The sequence below is a fragment of the Stigmatopora argus genome, chromosome 20, assembly GCF_051989625.1.
Source record: "Stigmatopora argus isolate UIUO_Sarg chromosome 20, RoL_Sarg_1.0, whole genome shotgun sequence".
In the NCBI taxonomy this organism is placed as follows: domain Eukaryota; kingdom Metazoa; phylum Chordata; class Actinopteri; order Syngnathiformes; family Syngnathidae; genus Stigmatopora; species Stigmatopora argus.
In genome coordinates this window covers 3,787,542-3,807,709 of record NC_135406.1, presented here as the reverse complement: position 1 = coordinate 3,807,709, position 20,168 = coordinate 3,787,542, and the positions used below count along the sequence as shown (strand labels likewise).

Here is a 20,168-nt window from a genome sequence, read left to right as displayed (position 1 = left end):
TCTTACCAACTCTTTACCACTCTGGCATTTATGTTCGTAAATGCAGCTGCGAGTGAGAATCGAACCCGGGTCGCCTGCATCGCAGGCAATGTCTTATGCCAATCGCCACATTGGCTGGATTTCCGCCGAAAATTCACACATAGAAAACTGATAAATAATACTGGAGAGATGATTTTTGTGATTTAGAAAATGTCTGGATTTTGCTGTGCACCTGAACGCAACGCCGAGAGCTCCGGCGGATGCGAGAAGAGGATGAAGGAGGACAAGGAGGAGGAGGAGGAGGAGGTAGGAAGGAAGGAAGAGCAGGATGCACTCCGTTGCTAACTAGGCTCAAAGACAGCGTCCCTGCTTGCCTTGGAAGGGGAAGCAGGATGGAGGAGAACCAGAATTTTATCTGCGGGGTGGTAGAAGGTAAGAGATCTCCTCTGCAGAATCCACTGGAAGGTTTTGGACATTCTCCTTCCTCTCCTCCCCCCTTCTCCTCCCGATTGACCTACATTTTGCATGGCCATGTCGCTCTCTGGAAGCTGATTTATGCACAGACATTGTCCCACGATGCATTTGGGGTGATAGAAATGAGGGGATAAATGGATTGTGAGGTCAATTAGGAGTATCAGGGGAGGAGAAGGATGGAATTGGGAGTGATCATCCAAGCGAAGGCTTCATCGGTTTTCCATGGGTGTCCATCACAGTTTGTTTGAGGCTACCGACGCTGGCCTTTGTGGGGTGAGAAACACTGGAGATGCTCCCGTTTCTAAAAATAGCACGATATGAATTATGGTAAATAGGGGATGGATTGGATAGGGAGGGAAAAATTGCACTACTAATTAGGGGCGTTCACGATTCAATCCCAGGATCAGAAACGTCGTTTTCAGGGGATCGGGATTGGCTGATCGTGTTTTTAAGATGGAGTTATTGATTTAAAATAGTCAAGATGAACAAGGACGTTGTCAAAAGAAACAAAAAAAAGACGTGACATTGAAGCACTGCTGTTAGGAAAATGTTATGCTAGCTTTTTTGGGGTAGCTAACTTGAAGTCAGCCTCATTCAAAAGGGATTATGTCTACAATATGAAAATATTTGGCATTTGGATAGGACTAAAACACGAGAGGAAAATTGGGAAAACCCTACTTTTGACACTAATGGATGCGGTACCCGGACGATTCGCTGAAAGACGTTTCGCCGATGGACAGTTCGCTGAACGGACGTTTCGCCAAAACCCTCGCCCCGCCCCGGGATCGTGTGTTTACATATTTTTCAGCCTCGGCCCGCGGGCCATATACGGCCCGTTACAGATAACATTCATTTAGGAATAACAAGGGCATGTACTGCCCCAAGCTGGACATATTTCTAAATACAAGTACTACGTACTACACTACGATGTGCTGTATAAAAAAAATATAAAAAATTGGCAGCACATTGTAGTGTAGTACGTACTTGTATTTAGAAATATGTCCAGCGAGGGGCAGTACATGCCCTTGTTATTCCTAAATGAATGTTATCTGTAACAGGCCGTATATGACCCGAGGTTGAAAAACATCCGGGGGCGGGGGCAAGCGTTTCGGCGAAACGTCCATTCAGCGAACTGTCCGTCAGCCAAACGTCCGTCGGCCAAACGTCTTTTGGCGAATCGTCCGGTCACGAATGGATGCATTTATCTTGGTAATAAACAATGTTTTTGCCCTTTTTAGGTTTCTACGGGAGGCCATGGTCAATGGACCAGAGGAGAATTCTCTTCCAGTGGTAAATATGTTATTGCGATTAAAAAACAACAACTATGCATGCGCGATTCCATGTCTGTGTGGAAGTAGCAGCGTCCAAACGTGGAGTGTGGCCATCACGGTTATTTATAGATCCACTTCTTTAGGCTCCAGTGGAGGCGGGATTCGTTGCATAACACCAGTGCACAATTTATACCATCTGCCCAGGAAGTGAAACATGTTTTGGGGATATCATTTCTGTTCGATGATGTCCCACGATTATAAAGCGCGCTTCTGCTACTGTACCCACATATCAGGCAGATATTGGCCCGAGTATAAGACGATGTTTGACATTGGACCCATTTACAACGCTAGATTTAAAGCAAATGCCGAACATTTTGATGGTTAATGTGGTTCATGCAGTTATTCCAATTTTGTTGTTTCGGGATCGTCTTATATTCGGGCCAACCTGGTATTCCCTAGGATGCAGAATTGGGGGTTGAACACGTACCTGTACGGTCCAAAAGATGACCTGAAACACAGACTGTTGTGGAGAGAAGTCTACTCACCCGAAGAAGAAGGTGAGAAGGTCTCACGTCCGGCTTTGTCCAGTCACATTCGAGGTTCTCCAACTATCTGTCTCGCAGGTCAACTGCGCACCATCATCGAGGAGGCCCAGTCCAGAGACCTGAGGTTCGTTTACGCCCTGTCTCCCGGTCAGGACATCGTCTTCTCGTCCCCCTGCGACCTGACCCTCCTGAAACGCAAGCTGAGACAAGTCGGTTTCGCGGTCGTCACCGAGGTCGTGGCCGCTTCGGACTCCGCCCACACGCGTTATGTCCCGCAGGTGTCCGAACTGGGCTGCCGGGCGTTCGCCGTCCTCTTCGACGATATCGACCATTCGTTGTGTCAGGCTGACAGCGAGGCCTTCTCTTCGTTCGCGCACGCTCAGGTCACCATCGCCAATGAGATTTATCGTTTCTTGGGGGAACCGTCCGTCTTCCTGTTCTGCCCCACAGGTGGGCGCCGCGTCGAGGTCTTTCGAAGCTCAACCGGACCCGCAATGACTTCTTCTCGTGTTTTTAGAGTACTGCGGCTCTCTGTGTTCCCCGAGCGTGCAGAAGTCTCCTTACTTGCAGACCGTCGGCGAGGACCTGCTCCCCAACATCACCGTCATTTGGACGGGTGAGACCATCTCGCCGCCGCCTGGAAATCCCGTCAAACGGCGACTTCACCTCCCCCCCTGCGGCCTGCAGGTAGCAAGGTGATTTCCAGGAATCTATCCGTGGACCGCCTGGCCGAGGTGGAGTCCGTCCTCCAGCGCCTGCCGCTCATCTGGGACAACCTGCACGCCAACGACTACGACTCCCGTCGACTCTTCCTGGGTCCGTTCAAGGGCCGCGAGCCTTGGCTGAGGAGCCACTTGAGGGGTCTCCTGCTCAACCCTAACTGCGAATTCGAGGCCAACTACATTCCGCTGCACACGCTGGCAAGCTGGTACAGAGCTGGAAGCAAGGAGGGAAAAGGTAACCTGGCACGTAGACAAAATTTAAAATAGAAATACTACATCATAGATAACAAAGACCTTTCCCACTTTTTAGATGTGGAGACAGACTATTGTCCAGACAGAGCTTTGTCTGCCGCCTTACACGACTGGATGGATGAACTTAACCAACCTCTACAAGCAGGTGATTGCATGCATAATCCGGACTATAAGTCGCAGTTTTTTCATCGTTTTGCTGGGCCTGCGACAAATACTCAAGGGCGACTTCTGTTTTTTTCTCTCTAACCACTGAAAGCATGTTATGTTTTTTTAGAGTACCGTATTTTCACGACTATATGGCGCATCGTATTTTTAGCTGCAGTGTCAGTAACGAGTGCTATTTCTGTATTTTAAATACACAAAGGATGCACCGTTTTTTTAGACGCATATATTATATATTATATATGAATATCTAATATATCTAATATCTATCAGCCCCAGACTCCTTTTCCGGTTTCCGGTGCACAGTGACTGCTGGGATATATAGTTCTTGCACGCTACACCCACACGCTAAAAACACGTTTTTAAAAAGGCAACGGAAGCAAAACTGAGTTCGGTTGTACTTTATTTAGCCATTTTACAACTTACTCACATCATCATCACCCACAAATCCATCAAAGTCCTAATTTTCTGTGTTTTATACGTTCGTCCAGGCGGCCACAATCCATTCGCAAATAGTAGCTAGCTGGTAGCTAGCGTAACTTTTTCAACAGTGCTTTCCATGCTTCGTCAAGCTGTATTGATGTCGATGTATACAGGCTACAATCCATTGGGTGTATTGACAAAAGAACTACCACATATCCCAGCAGTCACTGCGCAGTACTTTGTCTACGGGAAAATAGTAGAGTCGGTGTACCATATCAACTGATTCATTTTATTTTATCGTGATAACAATTTTAGTATTGGTCCATATATAAAGCGCACTGGATTATAAGGCGCCCTGTCTATTTTGGAGAAAATTTAAGACTTTTATGTGCGCCTTATAGTCAAGATAATACGGTAAAATTATTGTTTTCCTCTTCATCCCGCATTGTTTGCCTGATGCGATTGCGGGTGCGACTTGTAATCCGAAATATACATTACTACACTATTCCTAAAATCCACGTTCTGATTTCTTCCCAGGCCGGCAGAGCACACGAGCAGATCCTCGGAGCTCTCGAGCCAAAACCCCGGACAAATCTGACGGCACCTCCACTTTCCGCGGGACGTCCGTGGTGGCTAAACTCCCCGTCTTCCCCCTCAACTCCAGCTCCCCCCCTCCCTCGCCCACCAAGGACCAAGAAGAGCAGACGGCCCGGGAGAGCGAAAAACGCCAGCCCGAGCGAGCTAGCAACTTCACATCCAGACCTGGAGGTCCTACAGGGAAAGCCCATAAGTCCCAGGGTCGAGGTCTCTGTGGTGGGAAGGGTCTTCTCAGCGAGGCTCAGGTCAGGCTTTTGGTGGGCCTCCATTATTTGCCTCATGAGCACGGACCCTCGGCCCAGAAACTTGTTCAGGATTTGACCTGGCTAAAAAGCAACTGCTACCTGGTCAGCGCAAACAGCAAGAAAATCTCGCCTCACAAGGTCTCAATACACGCTAAAATGATCAAAAATCATAATTACCATCTGGCGAGTGACCACTTCTACAACCGACGTGTGTCCGCAGGTAGATGAATGGAGGAGGCGAGCTTCGGAATTCCTGTCTTTGTGTGAAGACATTGCCCAGCTGCACTGTAACGTGGTGGGCGGAGCCAACCGGGCAGTACTCTATGACCTTTACCCTTATGTGTGGGACCTGAGGAACATGGCACTTGTGGCCAAGGCTTTTGTGTGCTGGCTTGGTGAGGAGAATACGATTTTTTTTCATAATTTCTGCTTTTTGGTCAATTATTAACATTTTGTTGACAAAAAATACTTACCACGAAAAAACTAAATTCTCCCGTGATTATTTTATCATCACCAGATGGTCACGTCCTGAACGACAGCGCCACCTTGGCCTCGTGGAAGAATTGTTTCCACTGTGAGTTATGGAGGTCTTCCCATTTTTCTAACTGCCGTCATCGGACCCTAAAAATGCTCTTAATTTGCGACAGTGTGCGGGAAAACAGACGAACTGGGAGACGAGTCGGAGCCGTGGGCCTTCAAAGGAGGCGTTTCTGGCGAAGTGCAGGTTTGTCTTACGTTTCACCACACGAAAAAAACTCATTTCGTTCCTAACCCGGTTTATATCTGTGTGTTTAGATGCTTCTCCCCGTAGGGGGCAGTAATGAACTCTTCACCCACCCCCCTCCTCTCTTCCCTACCTCACGTCTTTACAACATCAGACCCTACCACAGTAAGGACAAGGTGGGAAGCGGACCTCTAGATAGACCCGATTTTTCAAAATAAAAGTCGCACTAGACAAAGAATACACCATGAAGAGGAAGAAAAATTAGATGTCACACTGGAGTATAAGTCGCATTTTTGGGGGAAATTAGAAGCCAAGAACAAACATACAGTTGTGGTCAAAAGTTTACATACACTTGTGAAGAACATAGTGAGTTTCCAGTTATTTCTACAAATCTGATTTTTCTCTGATAGAGTGATTGGAACAGATACTTCTTTGTCCCAAAAAACATTCATAAAGTTTGATTCTTTTATGACTATATTATGGGTTAACAGAAAAAGTGATCAAATCTGCTGGGTCAAAAATATACATACAGCAACACGAATTAGCAATTTTGGTGACTTAGAAAGTTGTGTCAGTGAAATAAGCTTCATAGCATGGCCTCTTAACTTCTTGTGAGTGATTATGAGTGACTACAGCTGGTGAATTCTCTGAGGCCATTTAAATAGAGCTCATTGGATGCAAACACCCACAAACGCTACAACGGGAAAGTCAAAGGAGCTCAGCCTCTTAACTTCTTGTGAGTGATTATTATGAGTGACTACAGCTGATGACTTCTCTGAGGCCATTTAAAAAGGGCTCATTGGATGCAAACGCCCACAAACGCTACAATGGGAAAGTCAAAGGAGCTCAGCATGGATCTGAAAAAGCGAATCCTTGACTTCGAAAGTCACTTGGAGCCATTTCAAAGCTGTTTGTAAGTATGGCACTGTTTTGTCACTGCCACGATCAGGAAGAAAATGCAAGCTATAACCTGATGCTGAGAGAAAATTGGTCAGGAGGGTGAAGATTCAACCGAGAATCAGCAAAAAGCAGATCTGCCAAGAATTAGAAGCTGCTGGAACACAGGTGTCAGTCACCTTAAGGCTCGACTGAAGTTTGCTGCTGATCACATGGACAAAGATAAGACCTTCTGGAGGAAAATTCTGTGGTTAGACGAAACAAAAATCGAGCTGTTTGGCCGCAATGCCCAGCAATATGTTTGGAGGAGAAAATGTTAGTGGAAGGTCAAGCCGAAATATGAAAAAAGTGCGACTTATAGTCCGGAAAATACGGTCTAAAGTGAGAAATAAATGGCGATCGTGATTCCGTGACCGTCTATTACAGGTGGAGTTGTACCGGATGGTGCGACAGCTTCACTTGAGGTCCCACTGTGCTAAAGAGTCCGGAACATCTCATCCAGATGTAGTGGGAGACAGGTCCGTCCCGGCATAATCCGGATCATAATCCGCAAAATCCAAATCTGTCTTGAATCAAACCGCTTTGCTGGCGTAGGTGTCTTGGACCTTGCCTGGCCTTGTGTCCTGAGTACAGCTTTGTCTTGGAGGACGAGTTGGGCGTATGCGGTTGTATTTTGGGTATCATGGATGTGCGCTCTTTTGCCAAGAGATGTCAGTCCAGCTGGTTGCCCGCTATGAGGGACAAGTACCTACCTAATGGAGGGCACTCCAACACACAGGTGAAAAGAATAGACTTTACCGTATACCATATTTCCTCAAATATACGCCGTTAAGTCAAATGCTATGGTTGCCTGAATTGTCTCCAAACAGGACTTAATCAAGCTAATGGAGGAGGACCAGGGAGAGTATCCAGATTCGCTCCTCTACCACTTCCCCTCCCAGTTGCGTCTGGACACGTTGCCCGAACTGGTGGACGTCAGCGTGAGCCGCACCCTTCTGGTGGCCCTCCTGGTGGCGCTCAAAGCCAACGGTGAGAAGAAACCGAGAGGCGTTTGGGATGTTCTCCTGTAAAATTTGGCCTTTGCTTTTTCAGGTTCCCAAGGGGTCTTCTGTGAGGTTCAGCCCACCGACCGTCAGAGGCTGGAGTTCCTCAGCAAATTGGGGTTCTTGGAGATTCTGAGAGGAGAAGCCAGGAGCAGAGAGGGTGTGGTTATGGCCAGGCTGCTTTAACGACATGCAAAAAAAAAATTAACCTTAAACACCCTTCAAGACAGCTTTAATTCACCCACACTGTAAAATGTGTCCAAATTGGAATGATCTAGAATTGGGAGGATTTTACAAATACTTAGTTTAGATGGTTGTTTACATGCATGAAATGTTGTGTAGCTCTTATTTACAGAAAAAAAACAGATTTGACATTATGTCCTTAAGTATGTCCTTTAGAGATGTCCAAGTTGTTAAGTCTTAGGTAAAAAAAAAAAAAAACTAAATGTAAGTGCATGTGCATCCAAATGACATCACGTGCACAGATATTTAAAAAAAAAAGATGAACAAGCACAAAAGCAGACTCAACACTTCAACTGAAAGTACACACAAAGAATGTCCATTCGCTCACGAGACAAAAAGTCTGTGCCATGATTTTGCTTTTCGGTTCTTTTGTACGATTCTCGCGCAACCCATCAAAATACTGCCACCATTTTTCTACACCAAACCCATCGCACCCGAGAAGAGAATGACACCCATAGAAAAGCACAAACCGCCATTGAAAAGGGGGGAATGCTGGGAAATGAGATTGTGGGAAAGGAACAAACGTGGTTATTCCTTCACTTGTGCACCGTAATAATTAAAGTTGCCTTCCAACATCAACGTCATCTTGGCTGTTTTTGAATCTTTAGACGTCCGTGCTTTCCTGTTCAACGGCGCTGCCGGCCTGCCAGCGGCTGCGTGAGCGCAGGTTCTGCTCGGGCGCCCTCACTTGACCCAGGGGGATTCGGTACGTGGCCACGTCGCCCCGCAGGAGCATCAGCAGCGTGACGGTCAGCGTGGCGCCCCAACTGCACGCCGGCAGGCCCATCTGAAGAGCGTTTTCCGAAAGAAAAATAAAATCATATCATTCTCCATGTCACAAAGAAAACAATTGAGAAAGAGTACCGTAATTTCCGCATTATAAGATCCACCCAAGCATAAGGCACATTCAAATAATGGCCTATCTGAAAATTTGTTCCATATGCAAGGCTCACTAGATTATAAGACATAGTAGTAGTAGTAGTGGTGGTGGTAGCAGTAGTAGTAGCAGCAGTAGTATTTGTAGTAGCAGTAGTAGCAGTGGTAGTATTTGTAGTAGCAGTAGTAACAGTGGTAGTATTTGTAGTAGTAGCAGTAGTAATATTTCTAGTTGTAGTAGTAATAGAAGTAGTAGCAGTAGTAGCAGCAGTAGTGGTAATAGTAGCAGCAGTAGCAGTAGTACTAGCAGTAGTAGTAGCAGTAGTAATATTTGTAGTAGTATTTGGAGTAGCAGTAGTAATATTTGTAGTAGCATTTGCAGTAGCAGTAGTAATATTTGTAGTAGTATTTGCAGTAGCAGTAGTAATATTTGTAGTAGTATTTGCAGTAGCAGTAGTAATATTTGTAGTAGTATTTGCAGTAGCAGTAGTAATATTTGAAGTAGTATTTGCAGTAGTAATATTTGTAGTAGTATTTGCAGTAGTAATATTTGTAGTAGTATTTGCAGTAGCAGTAGTAATATTTGTAGTAGTATTTGCAGTAGCAGTAGTAATATTTGTAGTAGTATTTGCAGTAGCAGTAGTAATATTTGAAGTAGTATTTGCAGTAGTAATATTTGTAGTAGTATTTGCAGTAGCAGTAGTAATATTTGTAGTAGTATTTGCAGTAGCAGTAGTAATATTTGTAGTAGTATTTGCAGTAGCAGTAGTAATATTTGTAGTAGTATTTGCAGTAGCAGTAGTAATATTTGTAGTAGTATTTGCAGTAGCAGTAGTAATATTTGTAGTAGTATTTGCAGTAGCAGTAGTAATATTTGTAGTAGTATTTGCAGTAGCAGTAGTAATATTTGTAGTAGTATTTGCAGTAGCAGTAGTAATATTTGTAGTAGTATTTGCAGTAGCAGTAGTAATATTTGTAGTAGTATTTGCAGTAGCAGTACTCATAGTAGCAGTAGCAGTATTTTTAGTCATAGTAGTAGCAGTAGTAGTGATTTTAGTAGTAGTAGTAGCAGTAGTAGTGTTTTAGTACTAGTAGTAGCAGTAGTAATATTTGTAGTAGTATTTGCAGTAGCAGCACTAGTAGTAGCAGTAGTAGTATTTTTAGTAGTAGTATTTTTAGTAGTACTAGCAGTAGTAATATTTGTAGTAGTATTTGCAGTAGCAGTTGTAGTATTTTTAGTAGTGGTAGGAGCAGTAGTAATATTTGTAGTAGTATTTGCAGTAGCATTAGTAGTGGGGGGGTTGACTTATACATCAACTAGAGTGTAGTAGGTTGTGTTATTGAGCCACTAGTAGTAGTAGTAGTAGTAGTAGTAGTAGTAGTTGTAGTAGTAGTAGTAGTTGTTGTTTTTGTAGTAGTAGTAGTAGTTGTTTTTGTAGTAGTAGTTGTGAGGGGTTGACTTATACATCAACTAGTTGGAGGTGTAGTAGGTTGTGTTATTGATCCATTAGTTGGAGCTGAAGTAGTAGGAGTAGTAGTGGTTAGAGGTTGTGTTACATAAACTATAATGAGTGTAGTAGTAGTAATCGTAGTGGTGGTTAGGAGTTGTGTTATACATCACCTAGATGGAGTTACAAGGAATTTCATACAATCATGAGCCAATATTGAGCACATCTGTTTATAAGGCGCACCTTTGAGGAAATTGTCTTTTAGTAGTGCAGAAAATAGGGCAAAAAAAACGGTATATCTGCGGAGTACTTACGGCTCCCAACAAGTTGCTCAAAGCGATGTCAACATAAGCAGAGAGGAAAGCTAAGGAAGATACAACATTGGGTTTTGTTGTTATCAACGTCAACAAATATGGCATGTGTGCGTTTTACCAGTAGCGATGGCCAGTAAGTGGGTCTTCCAGTTGAACATGAAGAAAAGTCCTCCCACAGCCATGCAGCCCAGAGCACCATTAAATCCAGACAGACCAGTATAGAGGCACTCATGCCGCACTGCCATGGATAAACCTGCAAAAAAGTATGTATGGTCATAAATTCCTTCTTTTGTCACAAATTTTCAATTTGGAAAATTAGGACTACTTCAAATGGATAAAACCAACCAATGAGATTTCATCGCCCAGCACTACTTAGAAGTCAGAGTCAGTACAAATATAAAGAATAAAGTGTCACAACATGTCACTCACCGGCCAGTGTTCCAATTGCTGAGCCAATTAAAGCATGGAAGGCTTGAAGGGGGGAGTAAAGACAGAGTCCGGCCAGAATGAGCAACGAGGGTCCCAAAGAGCTGCAGGCAAAGATCTGGCCCACGCCCAGAGGGATACCTTGCAACACCTGGGAAAATGTTGACATAGTACATACACCCGTATATTGTTAAAATAAAAGTTTATTTATATCTGAATCATATATTATATTTTGGCCATCAATACTTATTAAATAATTCCAAATTGTCTTTTAGATTCCTTTCATTGCTTTCCCCCTGGTTGCACTGCTTCCAGATGTGTGTTTTCATATTGAAGCATTTAACCAATCACATTTCAGCCATTATTTGTCGCCAGGGTCAGAAATCTGCCTCAAGGCCTTCACAATCAGTTCTGCAGGCTGTGCTGCATTAAACAAGCGTTGATAAGACTGTTGCTTTAACCAATCAGATTTCGAGTTGGCAACACCACAATGCCTCGTCGCAGGCGTAGGGATATACATCATTGCCTTGTCGCAGGCGTAGGGATACATCATCGCTTTCACCAGCTATGATTGGCTAGTGATTAGCCATAGCTACCATACTGTATTTGGAGCAAACTGCACACGCAAATTTATTGTTGTGTTGATTTAAAGCCATTTTCAAGACGGACTATGGCAGAAATACGACAGGACAGGCTCGACTTTCAGCATTAGCTTCGATGGCGATAGAAAAGAAGGAAGAAGGAAAGGAGGATGGATATTGTGTACAGTTAAAAAGGATTTTTGGGGAGTAAAATATGGCTATATTCCGAAATAATATTTCAATTGTGGGCCAAGTTCTGATATCTGAAAAGCTCCAGTGTTTGTATTTAAGCTCCAGTGTTTGTATTTAATCACTAAATGCTGCTAGGAAGTGGATTTTACCCCATTTTAGTGCAATTTTTGCCATTTCGCGTATGGACGCATCAACGTTCATCACTGTCTTTTTCCCGGGGAAATTATACTCTGGGTCCGGTTCTGATGTCTACAAAGCTCCAGTATTTGTATTTAATCATTAAATGCTGCTAGGAAGTGGATTTTACCCATTGAAGGCGCTACGAGAAAATGCATGGACCGCCACTGCTTGACCCATATAGGGTCTTAAATGTCAAAATTTGAATAGGTATCCACAGTTTTTTTTGCATCCATCTTAGGCTGAGCGCGAAATAAAGACATGAAATATAAATAGGTCCCACGTCATCATCGTCCTGGGAGGCGGCCACGTGGCAGCTAGGGCTACCAGGAATTGAAAGAGAGAGATGGAAAGAGGAGACCGAGGGGTGATGGAGTAAGCAAGTGTGGAGGAAAATGTGAAAGCCAATTGCTGGAAGAAACCATTTGAAAGATGAAAAGGGACCGTGGGAATGCGTTTTAGGACACCAAATGCGTTTTTAGCAAGTTGGACTGGAAAAACAGCGCCATCAGTGATGGTTGCTAAGCAACCGCTGAGTCAGAGCAGGCTGGCGTCATGCTTGTTGTTCTAAAGTAGGCCGGACAAACCTATCTAGTCAATGAAAACCATTCATCGGATATAATAGCTTGTAACGCTACAATATATCAAATTAAATACTACACATATAAGTACTAGATATATAAATAGTACTAGTATGTGTCTATATACTACATATATTTGCATTTATATGCACCACACATATAAGTACTAGGTATATAACAACTTCTAGTATGTGTCCATATACTACATATACACATATTTATATGTACTACACATATAAGTACTAGATATATAAATAGTACTAGTATGTGTCTATATACTACATATATATGCATTTATATGCACCACACATATAAGTACTAGATATTTCACAAGTACTAGTTTGTGTCTTTATACTAAATATATATTAAGGACTAGATATATAACAAGTACTAGTGTGTGTCTATGTACTACATACATATGCATTTATATGTACCACACATAAGTACTAGATATTTCACAAGTACTAATTTGTGTCTATATTCTACATATATATGCATTTATATGCACCACACATATAAGTACTAGGTATATAACAACTTCTAGTATGTGTCTATATACTACATATATACATATGTATATGTACTACACATAAGTACTAGATGTGTCTATATACCTATAAATAACCTACAAACCTATCTAGTCAATGAAAACCATTTATCGGATATAATAGCTTGTAACGCTACAATATATCAAATTAAATACTGTACTACCTCTACTTACGAATGCTTCTACATACAAAATGTTCAGGTAAAGAAACCCTTTGAAATGCACGACTGTTCCAACATACAAAAACAAGATCCAAGTTACAAAATCCCACAAATCGATCCATACATTTCTTGTACCCGTTATTTTACTTTGAAATTGTCACGGTAGTGTTGCTTAAGTAGAGATATCACTTTAGCCAACAAATGCATTTACCTGTGTTGCACTTAGCGCCGTAACGTTAGGCGGCACCCAGCTCGGGGGTACGGCCAGGTGGTGTGGGAAGTAGGGGTTGTCTGGTCCGGTGCACAGGAAGTAGATAATGATGACCATGTTGAAAGGAAAGACTGCAACTGGTAAGTCCCATCGGTCCAGCACTGGCGAGAGACCACTGAAGAAGAAGACACTAAAAGGAAGAAAGAAATGAACAGTTATGATTGGTTCTTTACCTTAGACAACCCACATCTCACCTTGTTGCTGAGGCCAGGCAAACAGGAAGTAGCAGCCACCAGTACCAGTCTCCGGCGCTGTTGAACACCCCCATTAGAAGAGATACCAACATGCCATTGAAGCCATGAAGTCCTCCCCACACTTCACCACTGTGCACACATAAAGTTTGTTAAAGTGGACGCCAAGGCTGCTGTGATTGGATGCACATTGTTGTCAATGCTTCAAACCTGTCTTGACCCAAGATGACCGCTACAAGCGTTGAGGTCAGAAGTCCCAGTGTTCCCAGCAGACCTTGCCAGGGGGAGGCCCAGTAAATCGCCGCTAGCATGAGACTCCCACTCAACGGGTTGTTGGCTAAAATCACCCGAGTCACCCCTCGGAGCGCCCACACGACCAGCTGGAGTGCAAACAACTTGTCTGGAAAAATTTATTAAGGCTATCTTTAGCATTGATTTCGAGTCGGAATATTTCCTTACCTTGCATGAACTTATCCAAGTGCGGCATGTCGCCAGTGAGCGCCATCAATCGCTTGACCGCAGGGCCGGCGTCCCTGGCTTCCTTCCTGCCGGCCTCCCGCATGTCTGGTTTACTGTCCGTCCACATTGCTGGTGTAAAGTTGTCCTCCACTGCGTACTGACTCTTTCAGGCTGGGGGGAAACCGCCCCCACATGCCGCCCCTGTTGACTTATGAACCAGTAGACCGAGTAACCCATTGACTCCATTTGAATGTGCCGTAGGAGCAAAGTTCAAGCCCTCGAGGAGGAAGATGAGGTTTTCAGCTCATCACTTATTGCTTATTTAGGCTACTCATCCACCATTTTTGTAATGTTTGCTTTATTTTTTAAACTGATGACAGGAACTGATTACCGTTATCGCATATACGCCGTATTTGTCGCTCCAAAAAATAATGACTGAATCGAGGGTACGGCTTATATGCGCACAAATGAGACTTGACATGCATTTATTTCAAAATGGAGAAAATATAAACAGATAAAAGGCTTTAAAAAGTATTTTAACGTTGACATTTGTACTCCCTATTAAAACCATGATTATGGAGGGGAAAATTGTGAATAACGGGGCGGCTTATACGAGAGAAATTGTAAACTTCAACGATGTTAAGGCAATTTTAAGGGTGCGGTTTATACGCGGAGGTGCAAAATTGTGAATCACGGGGCGGCTTATATGAGAGAAATTGTAAATTTCAACGATGTTAAGGCCATTTTAAGAGTACCGATTTTATGCGGAGGCGGCTAATATGCGAAAAAATACGGTATTTTAATTATTTCTTTTCTCCAGCTCCTTCACTCCACCCCCTCTTAGTTGCCATGGAGACGGCAAGGGCCTCGTTAGCTTGCGCCGACACGCGCGGATGATTTCTCCACGTTATTGTCCGTCTCGGTCGCAGCCTCATACTCAGTCGCCATGACGACCCAGATGAGTCCTGACATCAGGACCACTATTGGACGATTGTGTTCGGAGATGGACGGAGTTTTGCAGAAATAGCTATAGCTAAAAACATTAGCGCCCATGAACCTAAGATATCAAAACAAACATTTTATCTTGTCATAACTTGCTTTTTAATTTGCGGGTACTTACATTTACAATTCAGCTGTCTTTGTGCTCACAGTTAAGGGGACAAAACACAAACAGGAAAAGTAGCAACATACACACACACACACACACACACACCTGCAAACACTCAGTTAGGCTTTTATATGAAATACCACTTAAAAAACCACAAGTCCACCCAGAGGAGTTTAAAAAAAAAACTAAAACAAAACAACAACAACTCCTAAATCCAAATACACATTTGATCATTCTAATGAATTAATATCATTTTTTGTCTTGACTTATTTTTTTTTCGGCTCTTGGGCTGAAGGCAAAGCTCAGAAGAGGAAGAAATGTTAAAGCGCACGTTACCGTGACAACCTGAATGATGTAAACAGGTGATGTTGGGTGAGTCTTTGGGCTCGTTTGAAGATACGCAGTATTGCCAAAAGTATTCGGACACCTGCCTTGACTCCTAAATGAAAATTTGAATCGAGGGGGGTTCAAACAATGCGGTTTAATCTACAAAGTATGTAGTTTTTTCACTGGAATGATATTTTGTAATGTTAAAACCTTACGATGAAAATTCATTCACTGCCAATGACATCTTTTACATATTAAAGCAACTGTTCCAAATTCATTAATCAAAAAGTTGTATTTCATGACAGAAAAGTCCTAATTGGCTGAAATTTAAGGTCAAGTCTTTTAGATAATGTACGGTAATTGACTTTTGGTTAAATGACGAAAATTGCGCGTTGATAATAGCTCGAGATGATTCATTTCTACCCAAAAATTCTGCCCTATAGCGATGATGATATTCAAGTCGAGGCAGATGAATATTAATTTTCGCAATATTGCGCACGTGCCGTTCAACCAAGCCTCGTTAAGTGGAAAACCCCACGGCGCTCTTGAATCGAGTTAAGTGTGAATTGACCGATGGACGCACGACGTGGCGCCAAAGCTCACCGACCGTCCAATGGCGAGCCCGGCGTCGAATCGTCGTTCCGTCGCTCAATCGTTGGAACCCGAGGGCTCCTCCTTTCAGTCCTCGGACATGGCGTGCCACTTGGCGATCTGGCGGCGCGGGTGCTCGCAGATCTCCAGCCAGTGCTCGCCGGCGGTGCCCGGCGCCATTGTGCCCATGAGCAAACGCGCCAGGACCGGCTTCGGGCAACGGGTCTTGCCCGCGTCAGAGTCCATCAGCAGCAGCTCCACGCTGGTGTCTCTCAGGCCCTCGTCGGAGGGCAGGTCGAAGGTGAAGAGGTCGTTGAAGACCGGGTTGGGGGAGCTCTTCTTGACGTGGGTCTTCTTCTTGCAAATGCGCTTCTTCCCGTGGTAGAGGTTGACTTTGACGTACGGATCTACGGGAGGAAGACCCGGAAACGAACGTTAAAAAACGAAGGTTGCTTCGGTAAGGGTTTTCTTGGCCGAGATAGCGCACCTGTGGGTCTGTTGTTGTCGTCCTTGGGGAGGTGGCGGGCTTTGAGGACCCCTACGGTCAAGCTGTTGGTGGTGGACTGGTAGCACAAGGAGAGCAGGAGATCGCCTCGACCCGGTGACTTCTGGGAGAACGGAAATACACGGGCGGTCAACCACCGTAACATGAAAACCCCAACTTGAAAAAGTGAAATACAACTGAACTGTCCTCGAGCAGTGATTCTCTCAAGAACCACTAGAGGGAGCCAGAATCCTCACACACTCGCTCCCTTACCTTGACATTCTTCTTGACGATCTCCCGGCTCATCAGTACGCGGCCTTCGGACAAGTCGATTCCGGACAGAGGGACCAGGGTCTCTCCGATGACCTCATCCCGGGAAAACCGATCGAAGCTCAACACCATGAACTGCAGCGCCAGCTCCGACACCCTGGCCAGCGGGATCCCGTAGAAACTGAAGGTTTCGTCGAAAGTCGGGTCCAGGGTCTTCCTCAGAACTCTGGTCTTCACCCGGTGTTTCTTCTCCGGGAGCAGGGTCAGCTTGATGTAGGGGTCCGACGTCATGGACTGCTCATCGGTTGGGCTCAAGCCGTGGGCTTCCTGTAGGAACCAGACTTGATTTACTTTGGTGGGCCCCAAAAATTAAGATCTCAACTATGCAGAGGTGAACAAGACCCCTACGAGTGAAGTCAAAACGAAGATGACATACCTTAATATGGACGATGAAGGCCTTTTTGTCCGGCTGGTACTCGAGAGCAAAGTGCAGAGTACCGAGTCTCGCTTCCCTCTCCTCGACAGCCGGCGTCGGGGCACGGCTGGAAATAGCGCTAGACGGCGAGGGGGCGTCCCGGCGCTCCGTCATGGCGGGCTGGCCGAAGCCGGCTGGCAGCGAGGGCGGCTCCAAGTCCGGCGAGCTGCGCACCTTGTGCTGGTTGAACGATTTCGTGGGGAAATTGCCGTTCAGGTCCTTCTGCTCCAAGTCCAGATGGAGCGTCGATCTGGACTCGCCGGGACTCGGAGGCACGTTGGGATTTCCCGCGGCGGCGCGGCAGTTTCCGTTAACGTCCGTTTTACCGGCTTCGTCGGAGGCAAACTTCTTCTTGCCGCTGAGCTTTTCCGGATAGATGTCCACGCCTTTGAGCATGTGCACAAACTTGTACGGGGGCGTCTTCTGGCCTTTGGTGTTTTTGCGCTGGCAGCAGATCCACGCAAAGGCCGACGCGGTGAAGACCAAGCCGAAGATGCTCGCCATGGTGACGCCGGCTGGAACCACCACTGGAGAACATCACAATTTGAAAAAAGGGCTTCAAACCATGCACATTTTTTGCGTCATTGACGTTTTCTGGTTATGAATCCATGGCAAAACGGGTTGCCAGGTAAGGCCACATTCACCATGCATGAAAAAGTTCGTAACACGGCCATTTTAATTCGAAACAGCCATTTTAGTTCAACTCTAAAGCTCATATTTTGACATTTGACAATCACAACTTCTAGTAAAGACAAAAATAGCCCTGATTTCGACAGATGTTTGGACGCACGAAGGCAAAGGATTGTTTTTTTTAAATCCAGTGTCTTATGTAACAATTGGGATTTTTTTGCCTACGAATATCCATGTGTGACTCAACAGATCGGGGATGGTCAGGCCTTGACGACCCCATTCGACTGAAGACAAGCCATCAAGAACTGCTCTCCAGCCAAACCACAATGGAAAAACTAAAACCAAATACAACTAAAAACCAACAAATGTTGATTCCACAGTCATTTCTCATCTTGAGACCGCTTTCCACGAGCTGCCCCGCCCTAATCCCTCCCGGCAAATCTCAACAACGCCACACTAGCTGTAGCCATTTTTCACTTTCACAACAATCACCCATCCACTCTTTTCTAAGACAAATACAAACAAGCGACCATTCACTCAAATATCGCAGCCATTTTGTCTCCCAAACCAAATGCGTTTTAAAAAAAAAAATGGCTTAACGGTCATCGGGTGTGGCAGATGGTCCAAAATGATGAAGACACACTCACCAAACTGGTCTCCATCCTCCAGCATCATTGGTGCCATGGTCGCTGTCTGAGGTGCTGAAATCCCTCCTTAGAAATGCTAGCAATGAAAAGTGAGAGTCAGGAAAAGGATGGAGAAGGTTGTTGTTGTTTGTTCTCGGCTTGCTGCTCTGCTCCTGTGTGTGTGTCGGTGTGTGTGTTTGTGTGTGTGTGTTCCACACCCCACCCTTCTTCCCCCCTCCCTCCATCATCATGAGCTCATGGGTTTGCTGACGCAGTGGTGACGGAGGCGGCGAGCTTTTGTGACTGCGTGTGCTTTGAATGAGGGAAAAAATAAGAATTCCTACTTTTCCCAATCTATTTTAGTAGTAAAAAAACAATAAATGGAAAAATGGAATTAGAATGTGTTATTATTTTTGAGGTAAAATAGATTATATGGGTCAAAAATGGTTGGGAAAGTGACGTAGGTGGATGGAGTCAATATTTTTCACTGACATCTAGCGTTCATTGAGTAGAAAGCAATGTTTCAATGGAAAATTTGAATAGTATATGCAGAAATTATCATCAAATAGTGTTGAGGACTAGAATTAATCTTATTTATTTGCTTATCTATCTTGTCTATTGCGATTAAAAAACATTTTTCCCTGATATATAATACTGGATGAATATGTGATCAAGTTTTTTTTGGAAGTAGCCACCTGGCATTTGATTGAATACAAACACTGGAGCTTAAATACAAAACCTGGAGCTTTTCAGATATCAGAACCGGGCCCACAATTGAAATATTTTGGAATATAGCCATATTTTACTCACCAAGAATCCTTTTTAACTGTACACAATATCCATCCTCCTTTCTTTCTTCCTTCTTCTCTCGCCATCGAAGCTAATGCTGAAAGTCGAGCCTGTCCTGTCGTATTTCTGGCATAGTTCGTCTTGAAAATGGCTTTAAATCAAAACAACAATATATTTGCCCTTTGCAGCTCCCTCCAGATACAGTTTGGTAGCTCTGGCTAATCACTAGCCAATCATAGTTGGTGAAAGCGATGACATATCCCTACACCTGCGAGAAGGCATTGTGGTGTTGCCAACTCGAAATCTGATTGGTTAAAGCAACAGTCTTATCGACGCTCGTTTAATGCAGCAGAGCCCGCAGAACTGATTGTGAAGGCCTTGGGGCAGATTTCTTACCCTGGCAACAAATAATGGCTGAAATGTGATTGGTTAAATGCTTCAATATGAAAACAGACATCTGGAAGCAGTGCAACCAGGGGGAAAAGCAATGAAAGGAAGCTAACGGACAATTTGGAATTATTTCATAAGTATTGATGGACAAAATATGATTCAGATATTTCTTAGGCCAGCAGAGAAGGCCTTGAAGGCCCTAACGGTCCACCCATCTTTATGACTTATTTATTGATTATTATTTTTATTGTTATCTATTGGTTATTTATTTGTCATTTGTGTACTTCCCTACTTTATATTCTTGACTACTCACTACTGGGGCCATTTTTTGTCCCAAACATTTTATTACCCTGCCAGAGGGGTCATAAACATAGTCAGTCTTACCTTTTTAGAATGACAAAGACTTGAACGCATCATTAAACAAGTTGAAAACAAAGCAAAGAGTTGTCTTACTCTGATTGGTCCACAGTCCCATTACCTTGGCCTGTTGAAAAAGCGTGGGGAATTTTAGTTAAACAGCTGATAAGATAAAGGAAGCGACCGTCTTTGGTGTCTCTTGCTTCCAACTTTGAGGTATTGTGTAAACCAGTTTTTAAAACCAGTTTTATAGCCTCTGGTCTGCGTTGATGGTTTGGCCAAGGAATTCCCTGCTCAAGAAAAACAGACTCACTTAATCT

General features: G+C 44.2%; 3 protein-coding genes across 3 annotated transcripts; 1 reads left to right on the top strand and 2 right to left on the bottom strand.

Annotated features, from left to right (window-relative positions):
- The first annotated feature begins 69 nt into the window (after positions 1 to 69).
- LOC144065966 (protein O-GlcNAcase) lies at positions 70 to 7,715 on the top strand. Its single transcript, XM_077589210.1, has 17 exons — positions 70 to 411; positions 1,692 to 1,743; positions 2,184 to 2,281; positions 2,348 to 2,478; positions 2,548 to 2,719; positions 2,787 to 2,885; positions 2,957 to 3,226; positions 3,302 to 3,388; positions 4,366 to 4,808; positions 4,891 to 5,065; positions 5,188 to 5,244; positions 5,318 to 5,394; positions 5,466 to 5,570; positions 6,718 to 6,809; positions 6,886 to 7,069; positions 7,161 to 7,320; positions 7,384 to 7,715. Exons 1-17 carry the CDS (start codon positions 240 to 242, stop codon positions 7,518 to 7,520), a joined length of 2,511 nt encoding a protein of 836 aa, XP_077445336.1. The 5' UTR covers positions 70 to 239; the 3' UTR covers positions 7,521 to 7,715.
- A 114-nt stretch (positions 7,716 to 7,829) lies between these two features.
- On the bottom strand, positions 7,830 to 14,010 carry LOC144065967 (urea transporter 1). The gene is made up of 8 exons (XM_077589211.1): positions 13,802 to 14,010; positions 13,553 to 13,742; positions 13,346 to 13,474; positions 13,092 to 13,281; positions 10,645 to 10,792; positions 10,334 to 10,468; positions 10,216 to 10,265; positions 7,830 to 8,364 (listed from the first exon to the last, which is right to left on the bottom strand). Exons 1-8 carry the CDS (start codon positions 13,926 to 13,928, stop codon positions 8,182 to 8,184), a joined length of 1,152 nt encoding a protein of 383 aa, XP_077445337.1. The 5' UTR covers positions 13,929 to 14,010; the 3' UTR covers positions 7,830 to 8,181.
- Positions 14,011 to 14,878: 868 nt separating this feature from the next.
- On the bottom strand, positions 14,879 to 18,525 carry syt4 (synaptotagmin IV). Its single transcript, XM_077589651.1, has 5 exons — positions 18,334 to 18,525; positions 17,018 to 17,583; positions 16,585 to 16,908; positions 16,315 to 16,435; positions 14,879 to 16,234 (listed from the first exon to the last, which is right to left on the bottom strand). Exons 1-5 carry the CDS (start codon positions 18,368 to 18,370, stop codon positions 15,915 to 15,917), a joined length of 1,368 nt encoding a protein of 455 aa, XP_077445777.1. The 5' UTR covers positions 18,371 to 18,525; the 3' UTR covers positions 14,879 to 15,914.
- Between the last annotated feature and the right edge of the window lie 1,643 nt (positions 18,526 to 20,168).

Excerpts from the sequence above, each read along its gene's own strand:
- LOC144065966 (XM_077589210.1), top strand. The coding sequence starts at position 240 with ATGCGAGAAGAGGATGAAGGAGGACAAGGAGGAGGAGGAGGAGGAGGT. Across the intron at positions 2,282-2,347 it reads CTACTCACCCGAAGAAGAAG|GTCAACTGCGCACCATCATC; the intron begins GTGAGAAGGTCT and ends TCTGTCTCGCAG. Across the intron at positions 2,479-2,547 it reads TGAAACGCAAGCTGAGACAA|GTGTCCGAACTGGGCTGCCG; the intron begins GTCGGTTTCGCG and ends TATGTCCCGCAG.
- LOC144065967 (XM_077589211.1), bottom strand. The coding sequence starts at position 13,928 with ATGTGGACGGACAGTAAACCAGACATGCGGGAGGCCGGCAGGAAGGAA. Across the intron at positions 10,266-10,333 it reads CTTACTGGCCATCGCTACTG|CTTTCCTCTCTGCTTATGTT; the intron begins GTAAAACGCACA and ends TATCTTCCTTAG. Across the intron at positions 8,365-10,215 it reads TGAGCAACTTGTTGGGAGCC|ATGGGCCTGCCGGCGTGCAG; the intron begins GTAAGTACTCCG and ends AACGCTCTTCAG.
- syt4 (XM_077589651.1), bottom strand. The coding sequence starts at position 18,370 with ATGGCACCAATGATGCTGGAGGATGGAGACCAGTTTG. Across the intron at positions 16,436-16,584 it reads TCGTCAAGAAGAATGTCAAG|AAGTCACCGGGTCGAGGCGA; the intron begins GTAAGGGAGCGA and ends CCGTTCTCCCAG. Across the intron at positions 16,235-16,314 it reads CGACAACAACAGACCCACAG|ATCCGTACGTCAAAGTCAAC; the intron begins GTGCGCTATCTC and ends TTCCTCCCGTAG.